This window comes from Petromyzon marinus, chromosome 29, assembly GCF_048934315.1.
Source record: "Petromyzon marinus isolate PM22_M1 ecotype Great Lakes invasive population chromosome 29, UKy_Petmar_22M1.pri1.0, whole genome shotgun sequence".
NCBI classification, from domain to species: domain Eukaryota; kingdom Metazoa; phylum Chordata; class Hyperoartia; order Petromyzontiformes; family Petromyzontidae; genus Petromyzon; species Petromyzon marinus.
The window spans coordinates 8,130,034-8,157,323 of NC_133695.1; the positions used below are offsets into that span (position 1 = coordinate 8,130,034).

Genomic DNA, 27,290 nt, shown 5'->3' on the forward strand with positions numbered 1-27,290 from the left:
GGTGTGCTGTCATCACACCTCCGATTAGCGTGGTTGGCGACGTAGTTAGAAAGAAGTTCAACATAAATATGTATGTGATGGTACACGAATTGTGGCACCACCACTCCACTCATGGGAGGTTTCTCATGTGATCCAGAGGCTGTACGCCCCGGCTGGCCCTCACGACTCGGCACATGTTTTCTTCGATCTCCCAGTGGCAAGCACATAACCAGGTGCCTTAGGCAGCACCCAGCAGGTCCCAGTCTCTTGCAACAGTCGGGGTGGCCCTTACCAAGCCAAACTCCTGTTCCTGATGGTGGCCACAGCTCCCCTGTCATGTGGCCGCAGAGCCAACGTTATCGGTCACGTGTGCCCAGTGGCCAGTCCACGGAACGCGGGACATGAGGCAAGTGGTGGTGGGATGGCGATGCCGGGGTAGCCACCATTCAATACATACCGTGAGCTCATGGCTCTGCGCGTGTCGGCCGCTGGTGGAGGGGTGGTGGGGGCCTTCTGGTGCTATTGCATTCATGATTTTTTTTTCCTGGCCAGGTGGTGACAATGCAAAAAAGTGCCACAGCAGAAATTCAATTGTATCCATTGCTGTGGGCTTTCATTGTTACCCCTGTGCATGCATGGGTTTTCATCATGTGCTCTGGTTTTCCTCCCGGATGAAGCCAAACAAACACTTGTTTTTGGATTTAGCCAAATATCCCAATGCAGACCCCATTTGAAAATGTCTTGAGACAGTGTGACTTTACTGGTTAACTGAGGACACTTATGATATTTTCCATATTTAACTAAAACAGCTGTGTTGGGTTGGGATGTTGGTGAGTGGATCTTAATGAGCAGATCTCAGTGAGAGTGGTGAACGAGAGTCGTGTGTTTGTGAGCGAGTCTGTCTTGTTTGTCCTGATTGCCCTGTTGCGCCTGTTAAGGCTGCTCACTTCCTCCTCTCAGTCCCTGCCCATGGCATCATGGCCCCACAAACGCGACCAGTGCCATTGTGAGAAAAGCTGCTGGAAAACACCACTTCCGCCAATCACCGTGGGGGAATTAACCTCAAATATGCACCATCTTCACAGTGCATGTTAGCAATCCTATGACAATTCGAGGAAGAGTGTAGGCCATTGTGTTGTATGTATGTTGAACTTCTTTCGCACCATACATAGTCAATCATGCTAATCGGAGGTGATGGGCCTCACGGTACAAATTTGAGAAATCAAAAGTATTTTGCAGAAAAGGCGAAATATTGCACCAGGGGAACTTGCCCTGAGTGACAAATAGCACCACCTTGCATTCAAAGGCAGTTGCCCCCCTCCAAAATGCATTGTTGTGCCCCCTATATACTCTGCTCTCGGCAACCACCTGTGTTTCCGTGTCTCCTACCTCTAACTCTGCTGCTGCCCCCATTCCTTGTGTCCCCTGTGATCTCTGCTTTCTGATCTCCTATTTTGGTCTCTGGTCCCCCCTCATCCCTGCCCTCTCAGATCTCACATGCAGGGTGAGGGCGGGGATCGTGGTGAATGTGCTGAGGAGGTGCCACGACGGCGCTGAGAGGACGAGCAGCAGCCGGCACACCTCAGCGGTGCGACTGCATCACGAGGAGATGCGTGCGGTGCCGTGTGTTTCAGGGGAGGCTGCCTATCGCAGCTGCCTATCGCAGCCTCCACAGGACACTGCAGCCGCTGGGTCTGGTCTGTTGGTTTCAGCCACCCATTTACTCTCACCCATTTACTTATACCCATACAAACCCATTCACAGCCTTAACAAACTTGGTTGGAGCAAGTGCTGCTAGCGAGCACCTATGAAGGCTGACAGCACACAATGGGGTGGGTGGCTAGCACCACCTTTGTCTCAGCAACGATGTTTACATATCGCACCAGGTACTAATTTGATACTGAGTCGACCTAGAGGAGGCCCAGGAATAGTTTAGATTGTCACTAGTGGAAATCGAACTCATGCACCGGATTTGAAGTGCGGCACGCCAACCGCTACGCGAAAGCTCCCCCATACACCCACTCACACCATTATACCCAGAGCCCTCAGAACTGTTCCCACAATATGTCGGAGCTCACCCTTGGATTCTGTTCTCATCTGCGGGGTCAGAATCATGGCTGAGAGCTTGGTCCGCAAGCAGGGGAGTGCGGCTCCTTGCAAACTTCCCCTCGGACTTGGGGACTCGACTCTCACCTGTGGACTCGTATCCGGCGTGTCCTCCGTGCCAGTTGACACCCTTTGCTTTGTTCCATAGGTCAGCGCGGTTAATCACCGCAAGATGCTCGCGTAGAGCGCGTGCAGGTTCAATTGCGCTCCATTTGCTGGAGGGCGCAGCGTGAGTATTGGATGATGTTTTCGCTCGGCTATTTCATGAATAAAGTGGAAGAAAATGCTGCTCCTCATGTCTGCATTGTTGTGAGTGGTGACACGGCCCGCTGTGCAGGGGCTGTGTGATGGGGGTGGTGCTATCATCTGTTGCAGATGTGGTTGCACTGCGACTTGTGTGAACTGTAGCTGCTGTGTGCGAGCTGTGACTGCTGTAGCGTACTCGGCAGTGTAGTTTGTACTCTGCCATAACTGTGCTGTAGCTCGGTCTGCAATCTGGCTTTGCACTGTTGTGAGTTGTGCTCTGGCTCGGCCGGCACTGGTTGTGCCGCATTGAGCTGCATTGCGCGTGAGTGATCGGTAGATAGCGCTGTATCCACGGGGGCCAAGTGTAAACATTGACACCGATGCAGTCTACAACTGCGTAACCACGCAGTATACAGTACAGTGAATAATACCTTACACGGGTTTTATTTAAGCGCGCACTTTCAATGCTGGCCGGCGAATGTTCACCCTGCTTGCCGTGAATTAAAATAAAATTCAGTTTGGAAAATTGATAGAATAGTTGAGTGTGTTTACCCTTCCAAATAACTTCCACAGCTCCAAAGCTTCATATGTCTAAGGGGAGGGAAATGATGGAATTAGCGTACATCTACTTATATAGCAATGAAATCGGCTTGTGTGTGGGAGCTGGGTATATTATTAAACCGCGGGATCACTAGAAATGGCTTGGGGAGACTTTCATATCCAGCAGTGGATTGATAATGGCTTGCTATTTTGTCGACAAAATTTATGATGAAGTGATTTTAGTTTACAACAGAGAAGATACCTTCACGTTACCAGGGATCTTCACAGCTACGTTACAGGGTATGTTCCCGACATGGAATCAGAGATGTGGAGTGCAATATGTAACATGGGGTACGCGTTCATAGCGCAATTGCTCTCGAGAAAGCACAACTACACGAACTCACGTGAAGCCCTCGTCCGTGGCCAGCAGAGACAATGTCACTCGAGCTTATAAACCATTCACAAGAACAGACGATAATGTCAATGATTGATGGCGTACCCGTAGCATTGAGCTGCAGGGCAGGATGAAAGCGCCGTGCAGATTGCGCGCGTCAGTTATGTGGTTTCGAGTTGAACCACGTTTACTGAAAAAGCTGCCAGCGCATGGGAGTGAAACGTCGGACATAGTTCATAGTTCCATTTATTTGGTATAGCCCTGTGAGCCATTCGGCTCTTCAATCGGGTGCAACCGCAACAAACAAAAAACATGAACAAAAAAACATCTTAAAGTGATTGTGACTGTACAATCCAGGAAAAAACCTCAAAATATTCCTGAAAAAGCACCGTACACCAACGCTGTGTGCAAAAATCCCAGTGGGATGCAAGTCGAACAACAACCACAATACAACTAAGATTAAGGCCATCAGTCTAACTCCGTACTACAATAAACAAAAACATGGCCAAATAAAAAAACGTTTTCGAAATCAAAATAAAAGCCATAAATGCAATGTAACAGTGATCATAGGGATTGTGACCGAATTTTTTAACAATAAACTATATAAATAACATGTAACACCAAACCCTAGAGCCATATTTTATGCCAATGAATAGCAGTGGCAGCTATGCCGAACAACACAGCGGTAGGTACAGTCCGACAGCAGCAATGGACATGTGTAGGAGAAGGCTGCACATCTGGTCTCTAGATGAATTCGGTGCAAAAGGCAGGCAGAACCAGTTCCCTCGACTTCGTCTTGGAGGGACCCAACCGGAGCACAGAATCGGATTCATACCCGAGGGCATTTGCTGAAGGCGAACCAGAATCAATGAACCGTGAAGAGACGAGCCGATTGCAGGATGCAAAAGTGGCTCGACAAAAAACGGCGCTGAATTTGATCGCGAAAGTCGGAGGCCACGGAACTCAGGAGGAAATGGAACAAGCGGGGAAGGGGGTTACTCCCGTTTAGGGAACGAACACAAATCGCGGACATCACCCTCGCCAATGAGTCGGGGAAGTGAGCTCGGGACAGGAAGCCTCGAAGCGATTTTGTGAGTGTAGCTTGCGTAACTGTAGCTCGAGTGAGTTGTAGCTCGCGTAACTGTAGCTCGAGTGAGTTGTAGCTCGAGTATGTGTATCTCGAGTGAGTTGTAGCTCGAGTGAGTTGTAGCTCGAGTACGTGTGTATCTCGCGTGACCGCGCACGCTTCGCGCTCTGCGCTGCGAACCCGGCCACGTGAGTCTATTGAACAAGTTGAGTCATAGGCGAAAGATCAGGATGTGGCGAGCGGCTGCCAGGGGTTGGATGAGTATGATGATGACTCGGCATCAGGGACCCCCCCCCCCAGAGTTCCTGAGAACCGCACCGCCTCTACCCGACCATTATTTGTCCGCGTGTGTGAGTTTGATTACGAGAGAGGGAGGTGGGGGAGGAGAGATAAGATGGGGAAAGTGGACGGTGATGAAGAAGGGAGGGGGAGGGGGGCGCAGGAGGAGTGGTAACGGGTGAGAGAGAAGGGGAAGGGAGAGGTCAGAGGCGAGGGTGGAGGGAGTGACACATTAACTGGGCTCACGCTCGCTCCCCGATAACTCGGAGCGACTCGCAAGCTCAAAGCGACACAGTCCGAGACAGCGGCGGCGGCGCCACCACCACCATACAGGGCGCGTCCCGTGGGTGACGCACAGGGCTCTGACAGCGGAATCATGAGGAGTGTCCGCGCCGCCGGACCTCGAGCCCAGAATCACCATCATCAGCTGCTGCTGCTGGTGGTGGTAGTAGTGGGGCGTATCTCTGCGTGTTGGCTTGAGCCGCACTCCGGCTACGTCTCCTGTATAAACATGAATCTCAAGGAGCCGCCTCCTCGGGACTCCCTCCCCGCGAACACCACGGAGCTGGACATCTCCTTCAACAACATATCGCGCCTCTCCCGCGCCTCGCTGCCGCCGCTGGCCTACCTCCAGGTGCTGCTGCTAGGCCGGCAGCTGCAGGGCCTGGTGGTGGAGGACCTGGCTTTTGCCGAGCTGCCCCAGCTTCGCTGGCTGGACCTCGGAGGCAACCGCCTCCTCGTCCTGGAGCCCCGCGCGCTGTGGGGTCTGCATCGGCTCGAGAAGCTCCAGATGGACTACAACGGCCTGGAGGATGAGGTGCTGGAGGGCGACTTCTTCCGGGACCTCACCTCCCTGCGGGAACTCGACCTCACCGGCAACAGCCTGCAGCGCGCACGGCTCAGTGGGGTCTTCCTCTCCATGGCATCCTTGAGGGTCCTCAAGCTCCGCAGCAACACGAAGCTGGAAAGTTTGTGCGAGGGAGACCTCGCGGCGCTCTCTGGACTCCGCCTCGAGCTGCTGGACCTGAGTGACACTAGGATGTTCCAGGACACGGCTTTTAACTGGACAGAGTGTGGAAACCCCCTGCGCAACCTCTCCTTCGGCCTCCTGGACATTTCGAGCACCACCTTTGTCCCCAGCAGCCTGCAGAATTTCCTTGAGAGTATTCGCGGGGTTCCCATAAAGGCGCTAAACTTGTGTTTGCTCCCCAACATCGGCAGGTCCTTTGCATTCATGAACTTCAAGGAACCGGTGCGGGAGTGGTTCTTGGGACTGGAGAAATCCGGCGTGGAGGTCCTGGACTTCTCGAGGAACCGCGTCTTCTCGCTGCATCCACGTGTCTTCAGCGCGTTCCCTGCCGTGCGCTCCCTGGATGTGAGCAGAAACAAGGTGAACGAAATCGCGCCGGGCGCCTTCCAGGGCCTCGAAAGCCTGGTGTTTCTCAACCTGTCTTACAACCTGCTCGGCGAGATCTATGAGAGGAGCTTCAAGGACTTAGTGAACTCCCCGCTGGACAGCATTGACCTCAGCCACAATCACATCGGCATCATCCAGAACACCGCATTCGCGGGCTTCCCACATCTCACCATGTTGGACCTTAGGGACAACTCGATCCTGCAACTACCGCAGCTAATGCTGCCCTCGCTGACCTACCTCATGCTAGGTGACAACCGCCTGAGTAACCTGTATGGCCTGCAGACCATGGACAAGAGCCTCGTGTTCCTGGACGTGAGACGCAACCGGTTGCATAACCTGGGCGAGGTGTGGAGGGCCATGGCGTCGCCACGTGTGCAGTTCCTGCTCTTTGAGGGTAACGTTTTAAGGGACTGCCCACCCGAGGCCACCCCGTGGAGCCCAAACAATAGCCTCGTCTACCTGGACATTAGCGGGAACACGATGGAGATCGCATGGGCCAGTGGCCACTGCACGGACATGTTCCACACACTGGGAGCACTGCAGAAGCTCTACTTGGACAGAAACCTGCTCACGGCTCTGCCGGATGGGCTCTTCCTCGGCCTGAGCTCACTGCTTAAGCTCAACTTGTCCAACAACCACCTGAGCAGCGTGAGTGCTGCCTCGCTGGAGCCTCTCCGCAGCCTGGAGGTGCTGGACTTGGCATGGAACCGCCTCGTGGTGCTGGACCCCATGGCCCTGGGCCCCTTGGCCTTGCTACAGCTCCTGGACCTGCGCGGGAACCCATTCCACTGCACATGCGCGCTCATGCCGCTCCTTGCGTGGCTGAACTCCTCGGCGAGCGCCGCCGTGGCCTCCTTTCCCGACGCCCTCCGGTGTGCGTCTCCGGCCGAGCTTCAGGCGGTACTGCTGGTGCTGCTCGACAGTCAGGGCTGCGAGGAGGAGGACCCGCAGCTGGTGCGGCACCTGCGCCTCTCGCTCCTCTGTGCTTCCTCCTCTGCGGTGCTGCTCCTCCTCGTTGCCACGCTCGGCCACCGCTGCTGCCGCCGCCGCTTCTACCACGGCCTCATGTGGCTCCGTGAGCTGCTCCTGACGTGGGAATGGGGAGCGACTCCTAAGGCGAAAGAGAAACGTGGCGGTGGTGCAGAGTTTTATTACGACGCCTTCGTGTGCCATAGTGAGGCAGACTTCCCGTGGGTCCGCTCTGAGCTCCTGCGCCGCCTGGACTTGCGCGGGGGTCGCGGAGGCCCCCTGTCCATGTGCCTGGAGGCTCGCGACTTCGTGCCGGGCGAGGCCCACATGGACAACCTGGTCCGCGCCGTGGACGCGAGTCGCTGCACGCTCTGTGTGCTTACACGCCACTTCCTGGCCGACAGCTGGTGCATGGAGGCCCTGAGGCTGGCGCAAGGTCGCGGAGGGTCCCTTGGGACCCGCCATGATGTGCTCGTGCTGCTGCTGGGCTCCCTGCCCGAGTTCCAGCTGCAGAGGCATGGGCCCGTGAGGGCCCACTTGCAGGCGGGCCGGCCCTGTGTGCGCTGGCCCGAGGACCCACAGGACCGAGACTGGTGCGCAGATTTGCTCTTGGTGACGATCAGGGAGGGGGTACCGTGCGAAGGCCCCCAGGGGGGTACACGGTTCCGCATGCGGTCCCTCAGGGCTGTGGGACCCCCCACGTGAAGGTGGGGGAAGGATGGGGGAGAGGGGAGGGGGCTTTGCCTGGAACCACCAGAATCAGAATCTTTATTTAGACTGGAATAATCTAGTGAGCTATGCAGCTTTTTTTCACAGATGTCCAGTAGGGGCAGATCAGACAGTTTCAACAACATTATACATCAACGTATAGGAGTGTAAAGTACAGGAAAGCCAATCAAGTCACTAAATATAAATTGAATAAAGTTTATAAGTACAAATTGCATAAGTACATCAATTCCTGCCGATTTTTTCAACACCCAATGCAATCTTGGACAAGGCAGCAAAACCAAAACAATCCCAGACCACCCCAAGACAACACACAGTCCCTCAAGAAAATTGCACATTAACATTTTATTATAGATACATGGGGAAAGTTCAAACTTACATATCAAATTGGCAAAATTTTGTAGTATCCAGCACTAATCTGCTTCAGCATTTGTTAAAAGAACATTTATGATGTTAAGGGAGGAAACATGGTTGTTCCAAAACGTGGTGTTGCAACGACAAAGGCTTTGTCACCTATTCCAATTCTTGTTCTTGGGACATTTATAAAGCAATTATATGGACGTCTTAGGTTTAGTGGGTTTACCAATGAGATGAATTCGCTAGGTATGGCACAGATTTGTCAATCAGGATTTTATGGATTAACAGGGCCCAATGTAGATGTCTTCTTGTATCTAGTCATGTGAGATTGGATTGTATTTAGAGGTCACAATGGTGAGTCTATATGGTACATCCAGTATAAATCAAAGAGCAGAATGATAAAGCGGGTTTAGTCTGTTTAGTGATTCATGAGCAGCTGAACTGTAAGCAGTGTCACAGTAGTCAAAAAGTGGTAGAATGATAGCTTCAACAGTTTGTAGGTGCAAACGAATGGGAAAACAGTGTTTGTAGCTTTATTATAAAAACACATTTTGTATTCGATTTTCTTTGAGATGTCATCTATATGACGTTGGAATGTAAGCTTTGAGTCAATCAGCAAATCTAAGTACTTGATACAATCCGTGTTAAATTATTATGTTTCTGATATCCGTAATAGCTGAAGGGAATGAAATTGGATTTTTAAAAATATATAAAAGAGTATGATATTCCTTTTTTGGGGATTTAGAAACAATTTTAGTCATGAAGATTGATATTGAATTAAGTCAAAATTGTGTTGGAGATTCTATTTGACTTCGTGTGGAGATTTACCTGATACTAGCATGACATTATCATTAACAAAGATATTTAATTCTGAGTGATTTAAATTTAGTCCAAGATTGTTTAAATATAAGGAGAACAGAATCGGACCGGGAGGCGCGTCTGTGTGTGGGATTGTTCAGAATTATCCACCACTGCGCTCGCTGAGACACACATAGAGACACAGACACACACGTGTACAGATACACAAATAGAGACACAGACACGTGTATATACACATATACACTGGTCTAAAGACACGTGTACATAGACATGAAACACGGGCACTTACAAAGACTCCCTGTATAGCTTACACAGGTTGTTGGGGCAATTGCTGTTCGTGAGATGCACCGAAGAAGGGCGGCACGGTGCACGAGTTGGCGGTGTCACCAGAACCACACCAGGCCTCCTTTATCTCCCCAGCCCTGATGCTGATGATAGACGTAGCAGGTACCGTACTCATTTAAGGCTTAGAAGGTGCGTGCGCGGCGAGTCCATGTAAATATGCGATGAGCGCTGCTACAGCTTTCGCGCATTCCGTAAGCTCAACGCGTCTCATTCAAACGTATCCCACTGCCACCGCATTCGGCGTTAATTAGGGATGGTGTGAGACTGAGAGTATTTTCCGGAGCTCAGTCCCGGGCAGCTCCGGCTGACATTAAGCCCTGGTGTTACCGGTCAGGTCAGCCGAGTAGTGGCTTAGCGGGTGCAGCTGCTGCCCCCCACCCCCCGCCGCTCCGGGTTCCGCGGCAGAGAATCCGCTCCGCCTCCCAGCGACCGCGAGAAATCCGCTCCTTCTCTCGCGCGGGGAGGAGGAGGAGGGACCCAAAACACGGAGCGGAGCCACGGCGCCACGGAGCATGGAGCCTCGGAGCATGGAACTCTGCGCCTCCAGCAGCTCGAGAGGGAACGTGAATGGGCATGCGGGGAGTGTGTGTGGTGAGGTAGAGTGTGCGGTGTGTGTGTGTGTGGGTACAGTACGTGTGCGAGTGTTGGTGGGGGTGAGCGATTGGGGGATGAGGAGTATGAGGCAGGCTGGGTATTATTGTTGTGACTCCGCCAGAGACGACTTGTTTACCTGCGCCGAGCTCCGGGGTGGCACGGGGACCCCACTTCCGTCTTTGTGCCACGTGGGTTCGTAATGGCCATCCGTCGTGCTCGCGCTTTGTATTTAAATCAACACGGCCACGGTGGAGGGGGGAGTTAATTCCTCACCCAGCGGGGGGGATGGGTGGGGGGCAGCCACTAGCCACCCTCTTCTGAGAATTAACCCGACCCCAGCTCCCTCTCCCAACTCCCCGTGCCAGCTCCCGCCCAAAAAACCACCCCCGGGGTCCCCCTCCACCCACGAGTCCAACACCACTCTCCCACGGTGCCTCCCCTGAAAGGTGTTTCTACTTTATCCACCGCGAACTTTGATGATGTGGGGCCCCGCGCTCGGTGGATGGAGGCCAGCGCCGCGCTGTTGACGTGCGGCGCGTATCGAGTTTCGTGGCGCGGCACAGAGGCTGGGGCCCACGACGAGGAGGACGCCGCCGCTGCCGCCGCAGGCTCCGTCCGCAGTCGTCGTGCGGGGTGGTCCCCCCTCCCTCCCCCATCCCCGTGCCCCCCCATCACCCGCCGCCCTCGGTGGTCCGGCCGCAGCGTCGACCTCGCGGCAGCTGCGCGCCTCGGCGCACGGGGAACGGAGTTGAGGTCGCCGCAGCGGTAGCGGCGGCGGCGGCGACCACCACCACCATGAACCCGCCGTGGATTTCTGGCTGCGTCACTGCCGCGTTGATCCTCGGGCTGCTGGGTCGGGGGCCCCGGGCCGCGGCCAGGCCCACTGAGGAGACGAGGACGCGCTGCTCCGCGCCCGACGAGGGCCTCCCGTGGCCTTTGCGTAACCCGTGCTTCCTCACGTGTCTCCGAGACCACTACTTCCCGCACGCGATGGAGTCGGAGCGACTGAGCGCCTTCCCTCTGCGGCCAGGTAACAACGCTGACTCCGAACCTACCGACCCCCGCGCCATCCCTCCCACTCTTCGTATCAGCTGCCGGGGGTGGGAGTCTAACTCTGTCTGGTTCAGGTCGGAGCTCTTGGGGTGCTGTGGTTTATGAGGCCCGAGGCGCCCTGGGGTTTCGTGGGGGCACGCGTTATTTGTAGAGGCGTTTTCAATCGGTGCATGATTCCTGCTGGTGTGAGATCAGTTCCTGCTGGTGTGAGATCAGTTCGTGAAACGCAGACGCTGGCCAAGACGGAAAGATAAAATGTGCGCGAAGATTCACGTAGAGATGCACGTTTGCAAAGACACTGCCAGGCAGATGGAGGGACAGCAGGGGCATGATATTGATGGTTAAGGGAAGTTCGTGGGGCGTTGTGGGCAGGGCATTTCAGGTTGCGGTTGCAAGAGCCACATGGCTCACAAGGCTTTCCCTAGTAAATGAAACTGAAAAGAGACCATGGCCGATGGTAATTTTATGGGCAGTCAGAGAACAGCTCAGGCGTGAGAAAGATTATGACATTGCAGCACCGTGAGGGATGGTGGCGGCTGCGACGTCAAGGAGGCTTCATCCAGCAGTGGATTAGATAATGATTATGATGATTATGTTCGCGGGGGTAGTGGTGATTTTGACGATTGCACACCTGACCCGGGCCTCTGTCCCTCCGTGATTGCAGCAGCAGCAGCAGCATCACGTGTATTAATAGCGAGCACATGGATACTAGGGCCCTGATGCCTCGCGTTTATAATTAGGGTAGACCCCGGGCTCCGACCTCGCGAAACATCATCACCCGCGATGGCCACTATGAACCGCCCGCGTGAAAGGCGCAGCGCTGTCTCTCTCTCTCTTTCCATCTACCAGGGGACCAATATAATGTAGTGCAGAAAGTAGGATGGCGTAGGGAGGGGGACTCGGCTCCCCGCTGTGCTCCACGTGGTGATGTAGATGGGAACACACAACACGTGACGTAGGGGGACAACTAGATCCTAAGGTTCCTGGGCCCCCCCTCCCCACCCTGGTTCCGGCCGGACCCCCTAGATCCCAGAAAATCCGCACCTACGATTAGCCCGGTTGGCTGCGTAGGGTGCGAAAGAGGCTCATCTTACATAAAACCCCTCGACTTCTTCGGCCCTGCATACTAAGCACCTGGTACTAGGCCCCCTACTCTTTCTTATGACCAAGTCACTGGACACGCCCGATCTCGTTCAGTCTCAGACGTCAAGCCAGATTGCGCCTTGGTGGGAGACTGTCCTGGAAAACGAGGTGCTCTAGGCTTGGACTGCCAGCTACTCAGAAGATGTCAGTACAGGAAGTGATTCTTGAATCCAAGTTTTGAGCTACCACCTCGTGCACAGCACCGCTGGTTTTATTCAAGTTTCTCCTGTTCACTCCCACACGAAGCCACTAACTCACTGATGTAATTAATGGCAAAGCATCCACAATGTAGGAGTAGCACCCTCATGACAGGGAGTCTTGAGCCTCAGTCTTCCCTGGGTAAAACAGTGGGCACTGACACTACCCTGGTGCACAGTCGTTGGGAAGAGCACCAACATCCATTGTCTCACTTTACCCCATCTTCCCACTCCCGCACTGAACAGCGTGGTGAGGTATCTTCAAGTAACCCCCAGGACCTGCAAGTATGTACGTATGTTGAACTTCTTTCGCACCGTACGTCGCCAACCGCGCCAATCAAAGGTGCGGGAGGGATGACAACAAACGAAACGCGAAAAACAAACCACGCACGGCGTGAGGACGCACGCGCTCGTCCAGTAGGCGACTGACAAACGGTCCGCGATTGAGCAATCATCATCGTCACGTCGTCCCGAGACAATGCATTGGGATCTCCGTTCTACTCTCGTGAGTGACGGCAGCAGCAAAAATGTCCATTAGCTGAGACGCACATTGTGGAGGTCTCCTGCGATCCACGACGCGAGGGTTTCGTGTAGTTTTGCTGTTCCTCATCCGTTGAAGGAGCGCAGACTGCAGGGGTTTGCTATATATGTGGTCCATAGTTTGAGTTGCGTGGTGGCAACTGAATCTGTCACAGAGAAATGCAAGACTTTTTGTTAGAGAAACGGCCTGTGGGTCCCTTAAAGTGACCGCCAAACAGTCGAGGGTGGAACTTACCCATCCGCCCTGCATATGAAAGTAATGTTCGTCGCATGATAGTCGACTCGACAATAGATCATAACAGCAGCTGGAATTCACACGAATTAAGTGCAGAACAAAATGTTATTCTGATGGGGATATGTGCATTCATTGGCAACCGGGTTGAGACGATCACTTGAATGTCCTGTTCTTTACCAAAACAGCACTGTTATCAGAGTTATTCAGAGTTGTAATGGAGCGAGGTTATTGTTATCGGAGCTGGGGGAAAAAGAGACTACGATGGTCGGGAATTCCAAAGCGAAACAATGCGAATGATCATAGAATTGTTGTGACCTGTAGTGTGGTGAGTGCGCAATTGTATAAGAGGGTGAGGGGTTGAGCGTGTGAGTGAGCGATAGCGACCTGCAGTGTGGTGGCTGAATATAGACGAAACAGTGTCTGGTAAACACGAATCCTCAACATGGGTGGGGGAATGGCCGGTTTTATTATATGCGGCTGCCTGGATTAGAACCCAGAAGCTCCGTGGCGCTCTGGGCCCCTCGCCCACCCCCCCCCCCCCCCCCGCGGTGCGAGTTCCTAACGAGGAGGCTGCGGTTTCCCGCAGACGCCGCTGGCTGCTGGACCCTGAACGCGGCCCTGGTCGCGACGTTCGCGCATTCGGACTGCGCAGCGCGCGTCCTCATCCATGCTGAGTTCGCAGACCCGGGCTGCGCCTCCCCTCGCGGGGGGCCCTCGGCCAGCCTGGCGCCGCCCCAACCCAGCAAGCCGCCGATGCTGGTGGAGGCGACCGGGGACCCTGGTGGGACCGCTCTTCTCCGCCCGCAGGAGCACCGCGCGGCATTGGACCGGGAGCGCTACTGCGGCCACGGCTACGACGCCACGGGGGTGTTTGCGCTGGGGGCCCCGATGCGCGTGTGTGGGCCCTGCGCGCCCTACAACTGGACCTTGCCCGGTGCCGAGTGCGAGAGGGGCCCTTACCCCCCGGTCCTCTGTGGACCCTTCATCACCGTGCTTTGGGGGGCGTGCCACCCCGCAACCTCTTGTGTGCCGGTCGTGGACTAGGGGAATCACCCCGCGTCTCTATCTCCAATGCTGGACTCCGGACTCGGGAGGAACAGTGGGGCCTCTTGGACATGGGGGCGGAGGCCCCAGTGGTACCCGGGGGGGTTTCTACAAGTGAAGCACAGGGCCCACGTGGCTGCTGGAGTTGCGCCCCCACGCCTGTGGGATAGTCCCCTCCCCCCCCGGTCCCATGGTGTGGTTTTGGTTGAGGAGGCGACCTAGAGTTTGTGGTTGTATTCGTGATGGTGGGGTACGAATAACAATAATAATCTACACTGCTATTAACGCCTTTCATCCGGAGGTCACCACGTGGCAGGGTGAGAGGTGTGGTGCGAGGGAACTTGAGGCGAGAAGCTTAAGGGTGCATGGGGTGAGAGTTTGTCGAGGTGAGTGTGGTGAGCAGCGCTCCAGTTAAGCTGCACAGTACGTGGTTATGTTTGACAATTAATGAGTGCGATAGTGACTGCACGGCGATGCTGCTGCAGCTGAGCTCGCATGGCAGAGGGAACAGAATGGAGCAGAGGGAGGAGCGGCCTCATGGCCCTCACGGCCCGGGTTCATTTGGCCACACATTCCTCTAGGCTACAGCGGTAGCAGTCGTTCCTTGTGAAATACAAATCATTTTTTATATATATAAAATACTGGTTTAAAAAAATGATCAAAACGTTGCTGAAATATTCTCATTGAAAAACTCTGTCGGGGCTTTTTTTTTTTACAGACCTCGCTCTTTGCACGGTAGTTGAACAGGAGGAGTTGAGTGAGATCGCAGTCACCATGGCTCTGGTCTAGCACTCCTCGCGCTGTGTTGATCCAGCTCGCTCAGTGCTGTACAGTAACGTCGGGGTAACGTCGGGGTCACGTCGGGGTCACGTCGCGTCCTAACCCTGAAACTGTTAACATCCATCCCTCAACACACACGGGAGCTCTTGTCTGGAGCGCTCGAGTTACGACCCGGGGTGAGTGGGGTGAGCGACTCCATCAAGAGATGTTCTGGGTGAGTGAGAGGGGGTGGCTCGGGGTGTGTGGTGAGTTGGAGATGAGGGGCGAGAGGGCCGGACTCGCAAAGACTCTCGTGCCGGTGTGGAGTTCAGTGTTGGGCTGGCGATTTATTTGCCGCTTCATGCCTATTTCCCCTTGCCACGGCTCTCCCTGGATCACTCACAACACATTCCTCACCATCACCCTCCCTGCAATGCACTTTAGACTGAGGTTCCTCTGGGCCGGACTGTAGACGCGTCATGATTCTCCCACGTTGAGTTGATTACCGCATTCATCGTCGTCTCAGCCACTCGTTTGTCTTTGTTTTTGCCCGACCCATTGTTGGCCTAGGCGCGAAGTGGACTTGGATTCGCTGCTGTCGCTGCTGTATCTCTGCCGTATTGTGGCAAGTTTCCGATTTTTAAGCCCAGTTGCGTATTTTATTCCCATATTTCCATATTTATATTCATCGCATTTGCATTTCCTTTTATTGTTTATTCGCTAAAATGTAATCATGATTTTAAATATTAATAATTTAATGGGTTGAGAAGAGGTTTTCCCCTTTTTTCTGGAAACAAAACAGGTGTTAAGATGTTAAAACACCAAACTGAAACCTTTTACAAGGAATCGTGTCTGCATTAACCACAATACTTGTGGGCAGAATGCAAACAAAAAAACATACTCTGATAATATTTGTATTGTCTTTGAAACTGATTGGTCCACACCAGAGACAGCTTTCTTTTGAGCCTCCTCTCAAACGGTGAGGACGCCAAAAGAAAGCTGTCACCGTTTGAGACGAGGCTCAAAAGAAAGCTGTCTCTGGTGTGGACCAATCAGTTTCAAAGACAATGCATATATTATCAGTGTTTTTTGTTTGCATTCTGACCACACAAGTATTGTGGTTAATGCAGACATGATTCCTTGTAAAAGGTTTCAGTTTGGGTGGTTTTAAGAGCTTAACACTTGTTTTGTTGCCAGAAAAAAGGGGACAACCTATTCTAATATTTTGGTACTGACAAAGGAAGTCCCATAATTTAATGTTTTTTTTCCTCTGTCTCTAAAGTTTCAGTCGTGACGCGGTCCCATTGTACGAGCGCGACGTCATTGCCCGCATACAAGACGTCATGTGACGGCACTTATGTCGGGGGGAGTGCCGTCATGTAACCGCACTGGACAGGGGGGGATGACGTCACTCCCGAGGGATATTTTTCGCGATTCCTAAATGTTTAGTTTCAGTTTATTTATTTTGGTATCGCCCTGTGAGCCATTCGGCTCTTGAATCGGGTGCAACCACAACAAACAAAAGAACACGAACAAGAAAACATCTTAAAGTGACTAGGTGACTGTGCAAACAGAAAATCCATTAAAAAACAGCAAAATATTCCTGGAAAAAACACCGTACACCAAGGCTGTTTGCAAAAAATCCCAGTGGGATGTAAGTCAAACAACAACTACAAGAAAACTTAGATTAAGGCCGTCAGTCTAACTCCGTACTACAACAAAACAAACATGTCTAAACCAAAAAACGTTTTCGAAATCACCAAAAAAATAAAGCCATAATTGCAACATAACAGTGATCATAGGGATTGACCGAATTTTTACAATAAACTACATAAATAACATGTAACACCAAATCCTAGAGCCATAGCTGGCTGCATGAGTTACTCCACAACAACAGAAGCATCAGTCGGAGTATCAAATTTTTCAATGCACCTTTAAGATCAGCACGCTAAATCAAAATATAGATAATACTTTGCAGCGTCATCCGGAGCGAAACATTTTATTTTACGCCAATTAATAGGAATGGCAGCTAGGGGTGTACAACTCCTATAGAGCAGTTTTGAGAGAAGATCTCATTGGTAGCGATTCAAGTTGCAGTTTATTGGCAATAGCATTCCAGACCCTGGGGGCATCAATAGCAAAGGCCCTTCCTCCAGTTTTTGTACGGCAATAGGGAATGTGAAGCTGGTAAATGAGCGAAGACCTGAAGTCAAATTTGTTCTTTGAAACAGAGAGGAGATCCAGCAGGTAGTCTGCGGATATTTTTGTAAGTACATCGTGAATAAATAAGATCTGGTGCACAAGCCGTCGAACATTAAGAGATGTTAAGTTTTACCCAATGTAGAGCTCAGTGGTGAGTCCTATATGGGCAGTTCAATGTAAATCTTAAGGCCGAGTGATAGATGGAATCAAGCCTCTTCAGTACAGTACTTGGGGCTGATTTATACACGATGTCACAGTAGTCAAGTAGAGGTAGTATGATAGCTTTTATCAATTCCAAACGGAACATTGGGGGGAAGCAGTGCTTGTGTCAATACAGAAAAACTATTTTTATTTTTGTCTTTTTACCAATATAATCAATGTGATCTTCAAAATTCAGTTTTGAATATAGGATGACCCCAATATACTTATAGATCTTGACTTGCTCTATTTGATAATTATTTAAAGAATGTAATTGGGGAAAAATAATTTCCTGCTTTAGTTCTGGTGAGAAGCATAGCACCTTGGTTTTGGAGGTATTCAGGACTAGTTTAAGAGCAACTAGCTGGTGTTGTAGTTTGTTGAAATCACCCTGTAGCTTAGCAATCACGGCATCTGGAGAGCGGCCAGCAGTAATCAGTATCGTGTCATTTGCAAAAAGATTTACCCTGGAATGATCCAGGTTAGTGCCCAAGTCATTGACATAAAGAGAGAACAAAGGGGGCCGAGGATGGAAACCTGTGGAACCCCTTTTGTTACTTTAACACTGTTTGACCTCCAACCATCTGTGAATACGAGAAAAGAGGTAATTTTGTAACCATTTTACTGCGTTTTCAGAAAAACCGAGGCAACTTAGTTTACTAAGCAGGGTGTTGTGGTCTACTGTATCAAAAGCTTTGGACAGGTCTAGAAAAAGACAGGCACAGTACTGCTTATTATCAAGGCTACTGTCAATGTGATTCAGAGAGTCTAATGCAGCAGATGGGGTGCTGTATTTTTTTCGGAACCCAGATTGTTTTAGATGTAGTAGATTGTTGGTGGACAGGAAACTGCTAATTTGGTAGGTGCGCGGATTTGGGCCGAATCCAAACACTGACAGCGCGTCCATATGCTGATGTTGCTGCTGTTGCTGCTTCTGTTGCTATTGCTGTTGCTGCTACTGTTGCTGCTCCTGTTGTACTGTTGCTGCTCCTGTTGCTGCTGTTGCTGCTGTTACTGCCCCTGTTGCTGCTGCTGCTTTTGCTGCTGCAACGTCGCAGATCTTGCCGCAGCCGTGTTTGCCGCTATGTCCGTAGCTGCTCTGTCGTTGTCTTTAGTTTAAACCAACATATCTTATATTCGTTTTTATACAAACGTTTTTAGTGCGCTTTGTGGTGATGCACGTGAGCAGAGGGTTTTTGTGTGTGTGTGTGTTGGAAGGCTGCTGCTGAGAGGCAGAGGAAGCTTACGTGGGGGATTGCTCCATACGTATGGTGATGGATGGGGACTCACTTGTAAAAGGTGGGGAGGGTCCTGTTCCCTCCGAACCCGAGAAGCGGTGAAGAGCACGGGGAAAGGGAACCTGCCGAAGCTGCGGGGTCGGGAGCGGGTTAGGGGTTGAGCTAGTACTAGTGTCTGATTGGCCAGTTGGGGTTAGGGCTAATAGTGTGTAGTTGGCTGGTTAGTTTTGATGTGGGGTAGGACCAGCACTAGTTTGGGGGTCGGACAAGTCAGTGTAAAATTGGTTGATTGGCTTAGGATCGACGGTAGGAATAAGAACCCGCTGTTGGTTGGCTGGGAGTATAGATAACATACCTGCTATAATAACCCATGAATGTCTGTCCTTAACGCTCGTGACGTCACTCCACATCGAACAGCCCTCCTCATTAATAATCATAAGGTGACGTCCTCCAAATGGACCCCTCCTCATTCATAATAATTAGCGGCTGACGTCACTCCACATGGGGGGGCGAGGCGCCTCCTCCCCCCTCCTCGGCATCAAATAACAAACCCTCACTACAAAGGCAGAACGCGATCTCCGTAACGCTATTGAGACATCAAAGTAAAAAGGACGTCGTGATGAACAAGTGATTATAACCTTTAAATGAAATAGGTCTGTGTCACCGCGCCTTTGCAAATTGCCCACGCATTAATGTAATGAATATCACGTTGCGGTCTGCTTTTCGCTTGCAAGTTTCAGATTTACTGGACGGACAAAATGCGAGTTCGATAATATTCGTGTCTGGATGATTAGGCGTAGAGTTATTTACCAGTGTGTGCTGGTTTAAGGGTTGATTAAGCACGCAGCCTCCTTAGTTGACAGATAGCGCGTCTAGTCAAATAGCAGAGAACTTTGCCCAGCACAGCCTCCACATTCGGACTATTTCAGTCATAGTCTTTGGCTTCGCGTGGCAGGAAACCGGAGAAAATCCACCACGCATACGTGGGGGTTGAATTGCGCACAAAGCTCTGCACAGATGAGTTTGAATAATTAGTTTCTGCTTTTCCACCTTCTGGCCACCTTGCACCCAATAATAACTAGAAAGTATTTTCTGTATTTAAATATCGTTTAAACACAGCAGTGGATATTGCGGGAGCCGTGTCACCCAACGCGGACCTTCGTGGGGCCCTGGGGAAGGGGAAGCAGCGAGGGTGGCCCGGGGGGCCCTGTGCGGGTTGTGAAGAAACGCAGATACGCCAAAGGGGCCAAGGGTTTAGAGAAGACGTCACCGAGATTCATCACTCACACACACACGCACGGAATTATACAGATAATTAAAAACACATACAATTGCGATATTGAGTTGGTGGCGATGCACAAATAACACCAAACGCAACATATTTGTCAATAACGCTGCCCTAGAGAAGGGAAGCTATATTAGTTGACCTTTCGCGCCCTTCCTCATACCAGAGCCAGAGAGAGAGGCCACAGAGTCGTAATATGGGGAGGGTCCCCGTGAGAGGCGACAGTCGTTCACAGAGTAGCATCCCCTGTCAATCCCACACGGTTTACCCCCCCCCCCCCGTATTATTGTATGGAGACATTGAGTTTTCAGGTCCATACGGCGTATAGCCGTTTCAATACGGGCAACAAAAACTTACTTTTGTCCGCGTTTTCTCCCTTTGTGATGGAAATTTGTAGGATGAATGTTGAGATTTATAAGGGTCACGTGGTGACCAATAAGATCTAAATTGGTCTGCAATAAGGTAAGGGGTTGACAGGTAATGGAGCAGGTGGCACCACTCCACTCACTGCGAGCTCGCGACTCGGGATTGTAGAGCGATTTTCGTGAGTTGTGTGCTGCGTTCTACACGGTTTCGTGCTGCGTTCCACACGGTTCGTGCTGCGTTCTGCACGGTTCGTGCTGCGTTCTGCACGGTTCGTGATGCGTTCCACACGGTTCGTGTTGCGTTCTGCACGGTTTGTGCTGGGTTCCACACGGTTCGTGCTGCGTTCCACACGGTTCGTGCTGCGTTCTACACGGTTCGTGCTGCGTTCCACACGGTTCGTGCTGCGTTCCGCACGGTTCGTGCTGCGTTCCACACGGTTCGTGCTGCGTTCCACACGGTTCGTGCTGCGTTCCACACGGTTCGTGCTGCGTTCCGCACAGTTCGTGCTGCGTTCCGCACGGTTCGTGCTGCGTTCCGCACGGTTCGTGCTGCGTTCCACACGGTTCGTGATGCGTTCAACACGGTTCGTGATGCGTTCCGCACGGTTCGTGCTGCGTCTACACGATTCGTGCTGCGCTGTTCGTGCTGCGCTATACACCCAGCGACCCAAGTTCGGTTCTCGCTCACGGCCAACACCGATGACAAATAATTGCACCAGTCCCGGGCCTCCCCTCGGTCGACTCCGCTTCAAACGAGTTACCTGGTGCGGTGTGTAGTAAACATCGCCACTGGGGAGACAAAGGCGGCCGGGCGTGGTGCTGGCCACCCACCCCCTCGTGTACCGGCCTTCATCGGTGTTCGCTAACAGCACTTGCCCCACCGATCTGTTAAGTTTATATGGGGGAGCTTTGTCTTTGTGCCGCACGGCGGTGTGTCCTGCTGTGTCCATCCTCACGGCTTCCCCTCCGCGTGTGTTGCACCACGGGTCACAGGGGTCACAGGGGTCACGGGATGCAGTTTCGTGTGCTCCAGTCACTACATTGCAGCAGTACCGTGCCACCGTACTGCTTCTGACAGTACGATCGCGCTCAGTACTGCTGGTACGTGGTGCAGTACTGTAGTATTGTATTACCCCGGTATACTGTATAAGTACTCGTGGTAATGTGTATTCTGTAGATTTTACTCTAGATGCAATGTTTCATATATGAGCACGAGTATATTCCGTCGTGTATACTGTATTTTAGTGTATACTGTAGATGTAGTGTATACTGTAGATGTACTCTCGTGTTTACTTTAAGCGTAGTGTATATTGTAGGTGTAGCGTAGGTGTGGTGTATACTGTAGGTGTACTGTAGTGTATACTGTAGGTTATTGCATACTGTAGTGTATACTGTGGATGTATTGTATACTGTAGTGTATAGTGTAGGTTATTGCATACTGTAGGTCTACTGTAGTGTATACTGTAGTTTATTGCATACTGTAGTGTATACTGTGGATGTATTGTATACTATAGGTTATTGCATACTGTAGTGTATACTGTATATGCACTGTGTATTGTAGTGAGACAGAGTTGAATGGCTCAGTAATGGTAAAGCGACTCGGGTTTTTATACCACAGCGAGAGGCGCTCGGCTCTCTACAGCAAATAAACAAAAACACCTTCACCGGGCCTGCTGTGTCACGGGGGTGTGTGTGTGTGCTGTGTCACGGGTGTGTGTGTGCTGTGTGTGTGTGCTGTGTCACGGGTGTGTGTGTTGTGTCACGGGTGTGTGTGCTGGGTGTGTGTGCTGTGTGTGGGTGTGTGTGCTGTGTGTGTGTGCTGTGTCACGTGTGTGTGTGCTGTGTCACGGGTGTGTGTGTGTGTTGTGTCACTGGTGTGTGTGTTTGTGTGTGTCACGTGTGTGTGCTGTGTCACGGGTGTGTGTGTGCTGTGTCACGTGTGTGTGTGTTTGTGTGTGTCACGCGTGTGTGTGTGCTGTGTCACGTGTGTGTGCTGTGTCACGTGTGTGTGCTGTGTCACGTGTGTGTGCTGTGTCACGGGTGTGTGCTGTGTGTGTGTGTGCTGTGTCACGGGTGTGTGTGCTGTGTCACGGGTGTGTGTGCTGTGTGTCACGTGTGTGTGCTGTGTGTCACGTGTGTGTGTCACGTGTGTGTGTCACGTGTGTGTGTCACGTGTGTGTGTCACGTGTGTGTGTCACGTGTGTGTCACGTGTGTGTCACGTGTGTGTGTGTCACGTGTGTGTGTGTCACGTGTGTGTGTGTCACGTGTGTCACGTCGTGTGTGTCACGTGTGTCGTGTGTGTGTCACGTGTGTCGTGTGTGTGTCACGTGTGTCACGTGTGTGTCACGTGTGTCACGTGTGTGTGTCACGTGTGTCACGTGTGTGTGTCACGTGTGTCATGTGTGTGTGTCACGTGTGTCATGTGTGTGTCACGTGTGTGTGTGTGCTGTGTCACGTGTGTGTGTGTGCTGTGTCACGTGTGTGTGTGTGCTGTGTCACGGGGGTGTGTGTGCTGTGTCACGGGTGTGTGTGTTTTGTGTCACGGGTGTGTGTGTGCTATGTCACGTGTGTGTGTGCTGTGCCACATGTGTGTGTGTGTGCTGTGTCACGTGTGTGTGTGTTGTGTCACGGGTGTGTGTGCTGTGTCACGGGTGTGTGTGTGTGCTGTGTCACGTGTGTGTGCTGTGTCACGTGTGTGTGTGTTGTGTCACGGGTGTGTGTTGTGTCACGTGTGTGTGTGCTGTGTCACGGGTGTGTGTGTTGTGTAACGTGTGTGTGTGTTGTGTCACGTGTGTGTGTGTTGTGTCACGGGTGTGTGTGTGTGCTGTGTCACGGGTGTGTGTGTGTGTGCTGTGTAACGTGTGTGTGTTGTGTCACGTGTGTGTGTGCTGTGTCACGTGTGTGTGTTGTGTCACGGGTGTGTGTGTGCTGTGTCACGGGTGTGTGTTGTGTCACGTGTGTGTGTGTTGTGTCACGGGTGTGTGTGTGTGTGCTGTGTCACGGGTGTGTGTGCTGTGTCACGTGTGTTTGTGCTGTGTCACGTGTGTGTGTTGTGTTGTGTCACGGGTGTGTGTTGTGTCACGTGTGTGTGTTGTGTCACGTGTGTGTGTTGTGTCACGGGTGTGTGTGTTGTGTCACGGGTGTGTGTGTGTTGTCACAGGTGTGTGCTGTGTCACGGGTGTGTGTGCTGTCCTGGGTGTATGTGTGTGCTGTGATGTAATCGAGGGTGATGTTCTTTCTGCGTACGGTTCATGTAGAGCAGTAGCTGTAATTTTACATTGAGCTGGGTTTGAGTCGGATAATTAGTGCCGGAGTGGCTGAATCGTTGTTGCTGTAATGATGCCTCCTCCTTCGTACGTTATTTGTAAATGGGGCATGCAGTCGCTATGTGTGCGCCATGCTTCTGCATGGTGGTGGACCACCGTACACTGACCGGAGACTTTTTAATCGATTATTTGTTCATCATCATCATGACCAAGTGTCTGTATCTGCTGCTGCTGCTGCTGCAATTGTTTGTGCCATTATCTGCACGTAAGATGGGTGCGGTGTTGTAAACATCGCTAGCACTGGGAATACAAAGGCGGTCGGGCGTGGTGTTGGCCACCCGCCCCCTCGCGTGCCGTGCCGGCCTTCATAGGGTCAACAGCACTTGCCCCTACAGTCTGCTGAGGCTACAACGGGGGGATCTTGGCCTTTGAGCGCTCGCTATTTCACGGCCGCCTCATCCAGCAGTGGATGGCGCATGGCTGCACCCCCCCCCCCACACTCACTCACACAACCGCGCATGCGCAGGGCGCGCCACCGTCACGTGACAACACACGTGCCACACTGTACGCACTGTAGAGTTAGTGGACCTCTCACGTTTTCGTTCCAGGGCGACCCCGCGTGGCCCCGAGACCCCCTTACGGGGGGCTACTACCGGTGCGTTTAGACCCCGGCTACGACTGCTCGGGGGTTCCGTCCAGACCCAAAATCCCCTCCCCCCAAAGGAGCCCCGAGTGCTGCCGATGCCGCTACCAGGCGATATCTCCCGCCGGGCGGGGAGGGGGACGGGGACCCCGGGGCAGCCGGGGACCCCGGGGCAGCCGCGTCTCCCTCCCCGGGGAGGGAAGATGCAGCGGGGACGGGGACGAGGCTTATCGGCCGCCCCCGGGACCCTCTCGGCCCCGCAGCGAAGGCCCCGCAACGCGGGCCCCGACCCTCGCAAAAGCCCGGGGAAGCGGACAGTGGCGCAGGGCTCCAAGGGGCAACCTCGAGTTGTGGCGCTGGCAGTCCCGGAAGGGGGCGAAGATGAGAAAGATGATAGTAGTGCAGGGAGCGACGCGGAGCTTGCTGGCGACGCCGATCAGGACGGCGGCTGGAAGCGAGGTGAGGTGGTGCGACGCGGGGGGGACCCGGGCGAGGTGAGGAGTCGTGTGCTGACTTCGTTTGTCGTCGGGTTATTAAACGACAGAATGTATTAACGGAAGCATTCAGCGGTAATGAAATGTTCACAATGAAGACACGGGTTTCCACGTGAGAACGCACGAACGGCAAGGCGGCCTCAATCACCGCGTGGTTCATATTTGCCCGAATTGCTCGGGTAAAAATGTGCAGCCCTGCAAATGCCCGCTCACGCCCCTGCTGGTTGATGGAACCTCGAATAGAGGGAGCTCTAAAGGGCATTGAAAGCTGCAGGCTTTTCTATGCGGTCGGCAATATCGTTCTTTCACCAGTTTCAAAAACGCGAATACCGGTAGTACAAAATACATCGATTTAACCACTCTTAATCCAGAGTGTCTCTCTGTGCGCGAGCAGAGATGGCCGAGATGTCCTTGGAGGAGCTGCAGCGTGTGAGGGAGACCATGGGCACCAAGGAGTTCGAGCGCAGAAGTGCAGGGGCACGGGCAGCAGCATCAGCAGCGGGGGGCGCGCCCAAGAGAAGCGACAAGAACCGGTCCCTCACCTATACCTCCTCACCACCACGCCGCACCTCATCAACTCCACACCACTGTCCCACCTCATCAACATCTCCCCAACACCTCAGCACGTCTATCTCACCATGACCCCGCACTGTCGTGTCGACCTCACCAATGCTTTACCAGCGTGTCCACCTCACCACATCCACCTCACCACATCCACCTCATTCTGTCTCAGTAAGTTGTGTTCTGCCTCTCACAGGCCCGTGGAGATGTCCTCCAAGTGCCCTGTGGGTCGCCTGCGCCAGGTGATCTCAATGAAGAAGCAGGTGAAGCCACACGTCCCTCCCTTTCCCCCTCCTAATGGCCACCCATGGATACCCCTCCCACGCTGCTTTACGTCTTCCCCCCATGCTCACACTGGGTGACAAGAGTCGTATGATGTAGGGTGATAGTGACAGCCCAGTCGTATCGCGTTCACCCTTGTTGCAGAGGTTTGTGGCCAGGCTGCCCTGGTTATTACTTCGGTGTGTGTATATACCATATTAACCATAACATTATATGCACCATTTGCTTCATAGTGGGCATTCAAGATCTCGTGTTTTCATTTGAAGAAGAGTAGGCCATTGTGTGCCAGCATCATTGTCCAAATCTGCTAAATTTGAAAAATGACACCCCAAATTACTTAATTGGGAAACGCATCGTGACATCGCTCCGTTATGAAAAGAGTCCTGAGACTCGGTGAGGCTTTTCTCGGTGAACAAGTGCAATAAATCCGTATAGTGTATAGATGCAACTATATCCCAATATACTGTTCTCAAGGGGTTTGTGTGTATATTTAAGAGAGAGGCAGTCATAGGTAGAGTGAACTTGGAGGTCTTGAGCCTCGACTTGAATTGTGAGGCTCTCATAGGTAAATGCGCATATTGATAGGAGCCATGCATCACCTGCTTCTCTCTGCTCACAGGTTGTGCGGGACCCAAGGTTTGATGACCTGTCGGGGACATTCAGCGAGACCATCTTCCAGAGCACCTACAGCTTCCTCGACTCCATCCGTCAGCGTGAGAAGAAGGTGGGGGCAGCACCGTGATCGTTCCGTGTGGTGGGACACGTGAGAGACGCGCACACTGGATCGTGAGGTACGTGTGCTCGTGTGCATGCGTCTGCGTGCTTCAGGAGCTGGAGAAGGGGCTGAAGAAGGTGAAGTCGAGTGATCGGAAGCAGGAGATGGAGTACTTGCTGCAAAGGATGGTGAGGACGGGACGGGGCGATGGGCAACACGTCCTATGCAGCGCAAGCTTTACGGCTGCACATTCTCACGCACCACCGTTTAAACACTTCATCTGCCATTGTGGAGCATCGTGTGGTACACAGCCATAAACAGGCTGCTGTATGCAACATTTAAACATTCCAGGAAATACTATTTTTTAAGTTTGGCCTGGTAACACCTTGCCTATTGGACTAGAGAAATGTATGCTTTATGCGGAGAGACAGACTCTTGCCTGCGTGGTCACCTGGACAGTGTGGTCGTGGCCATATTGTCGTGGTTGTATGGTTGTGGGTGTGCGGTAGCTTGACCTGTGTGGTTGCTTGAACAGTGTGGTTGTGGTTACGCGTGAAACAGGAAAACCAAGAGAGAGCAAAACAAAAGCAGGAGAAGCGGCGGGAGGCGGAGTTGAAGGCGAAGCGTGAAGCGCGGGAGCTCATGCTGCAGGGACACTCCCCATTCTACACCAAGAAATGTGAGCCCCCCATCCTTCCTCCACCCACACACACGCCCCCTACCCCGTGTGGTGGCACAGAAGTGAACGCTAACCCCTTCTCCCCCCACTGTCCATGCCCCCCCCCTCCCCTACCACAGCCGAGCTGCGCAAGCAGGAGTTGGCAGAGAAGTACCAGGCGCTCAAGAAGTCAGGGAAGGTCGACAAGTTCCTGAGCCAGAAGCGCAAGCGCAATGCACAGCGGGACCGTCGGAAGCTGCCCCCCCCCAAGAGGGAGCGGAGTTGCCCAGGAGGGCAGGAGTAGAGGGGGCAGCAGAAGACAAGCAAGGGCACCAAGGGGACTGTTGGGGGTCGAGGTCACGAACGGGCACCTTGTTCATATTTTATATTTTTTTCTTTTATTGTGCATTATGGCTTCATTGCTAGAGGATTTGCGTGTAATTGAAATAAAGTGAGCATGTTGTCGAACCAGTCGGTCCGTTTCACTGCTGTTCATGATGGTGGGGGGGGGGGGTGGAGGAAAGTGCTGCTGACCCATTGGAGGCCTGAAGTC

The 27,290-nt window shown here is 52.6% G+C and overlaps 2 protein-coding genes across 2 annotated transcripts; both read left to right on the forward strand.

Moving 5' to 3' along the window:
- The first annotated feature begins 2,505 nt into the window (after positions 1-2,505).
- On the forward strand, positions 2,506-21,781 carry LOC116947208 (toll-like receptor 5). The gene is made up of 2 exons (XM_032962712.2): positions 2,506-10,888; positions 13,613-21,781. Exon 1 carries the CDS (start codon positions 5,008-5,010, stop codon positions 7,720-7,722), a length of 2,715 nt encoding a protein of 904 aa, XP_032818603.2. The 5' UTR covers positions 2,506-5,007; the 3' UTR covers positions 7,723-10,888; positions 13,613-21,781.
- A 2,171-nt stretch (positions 21,782-23,952) lies between these two features.
- Positions 23,953-27,205, forward strand: RRP36 (ribosomal RNA processing 36). The gene is made up of 7 exons (XM_032962710.2): positions 23,953-24,486; positions 24,916-25,054; positions 25,279-25,345; positions 25,984-26,088; positions 26,193-26,267; positions 26,641-26,758; positions 26,878-27,205. Exons 1-7 carry the CDS (start codon positions 24,126-24,128, stop codon positions 27,039-27,041), a joined length of 1,029 nt encoding a protein of 342 aa, XP_032818601.2. The 5' UTR covers positions 23,953-24,125; the 3' UTR covers positions 27,042-27,205.
- Positions 27,206-27,290: the final 85 nt, after the last annotated feature.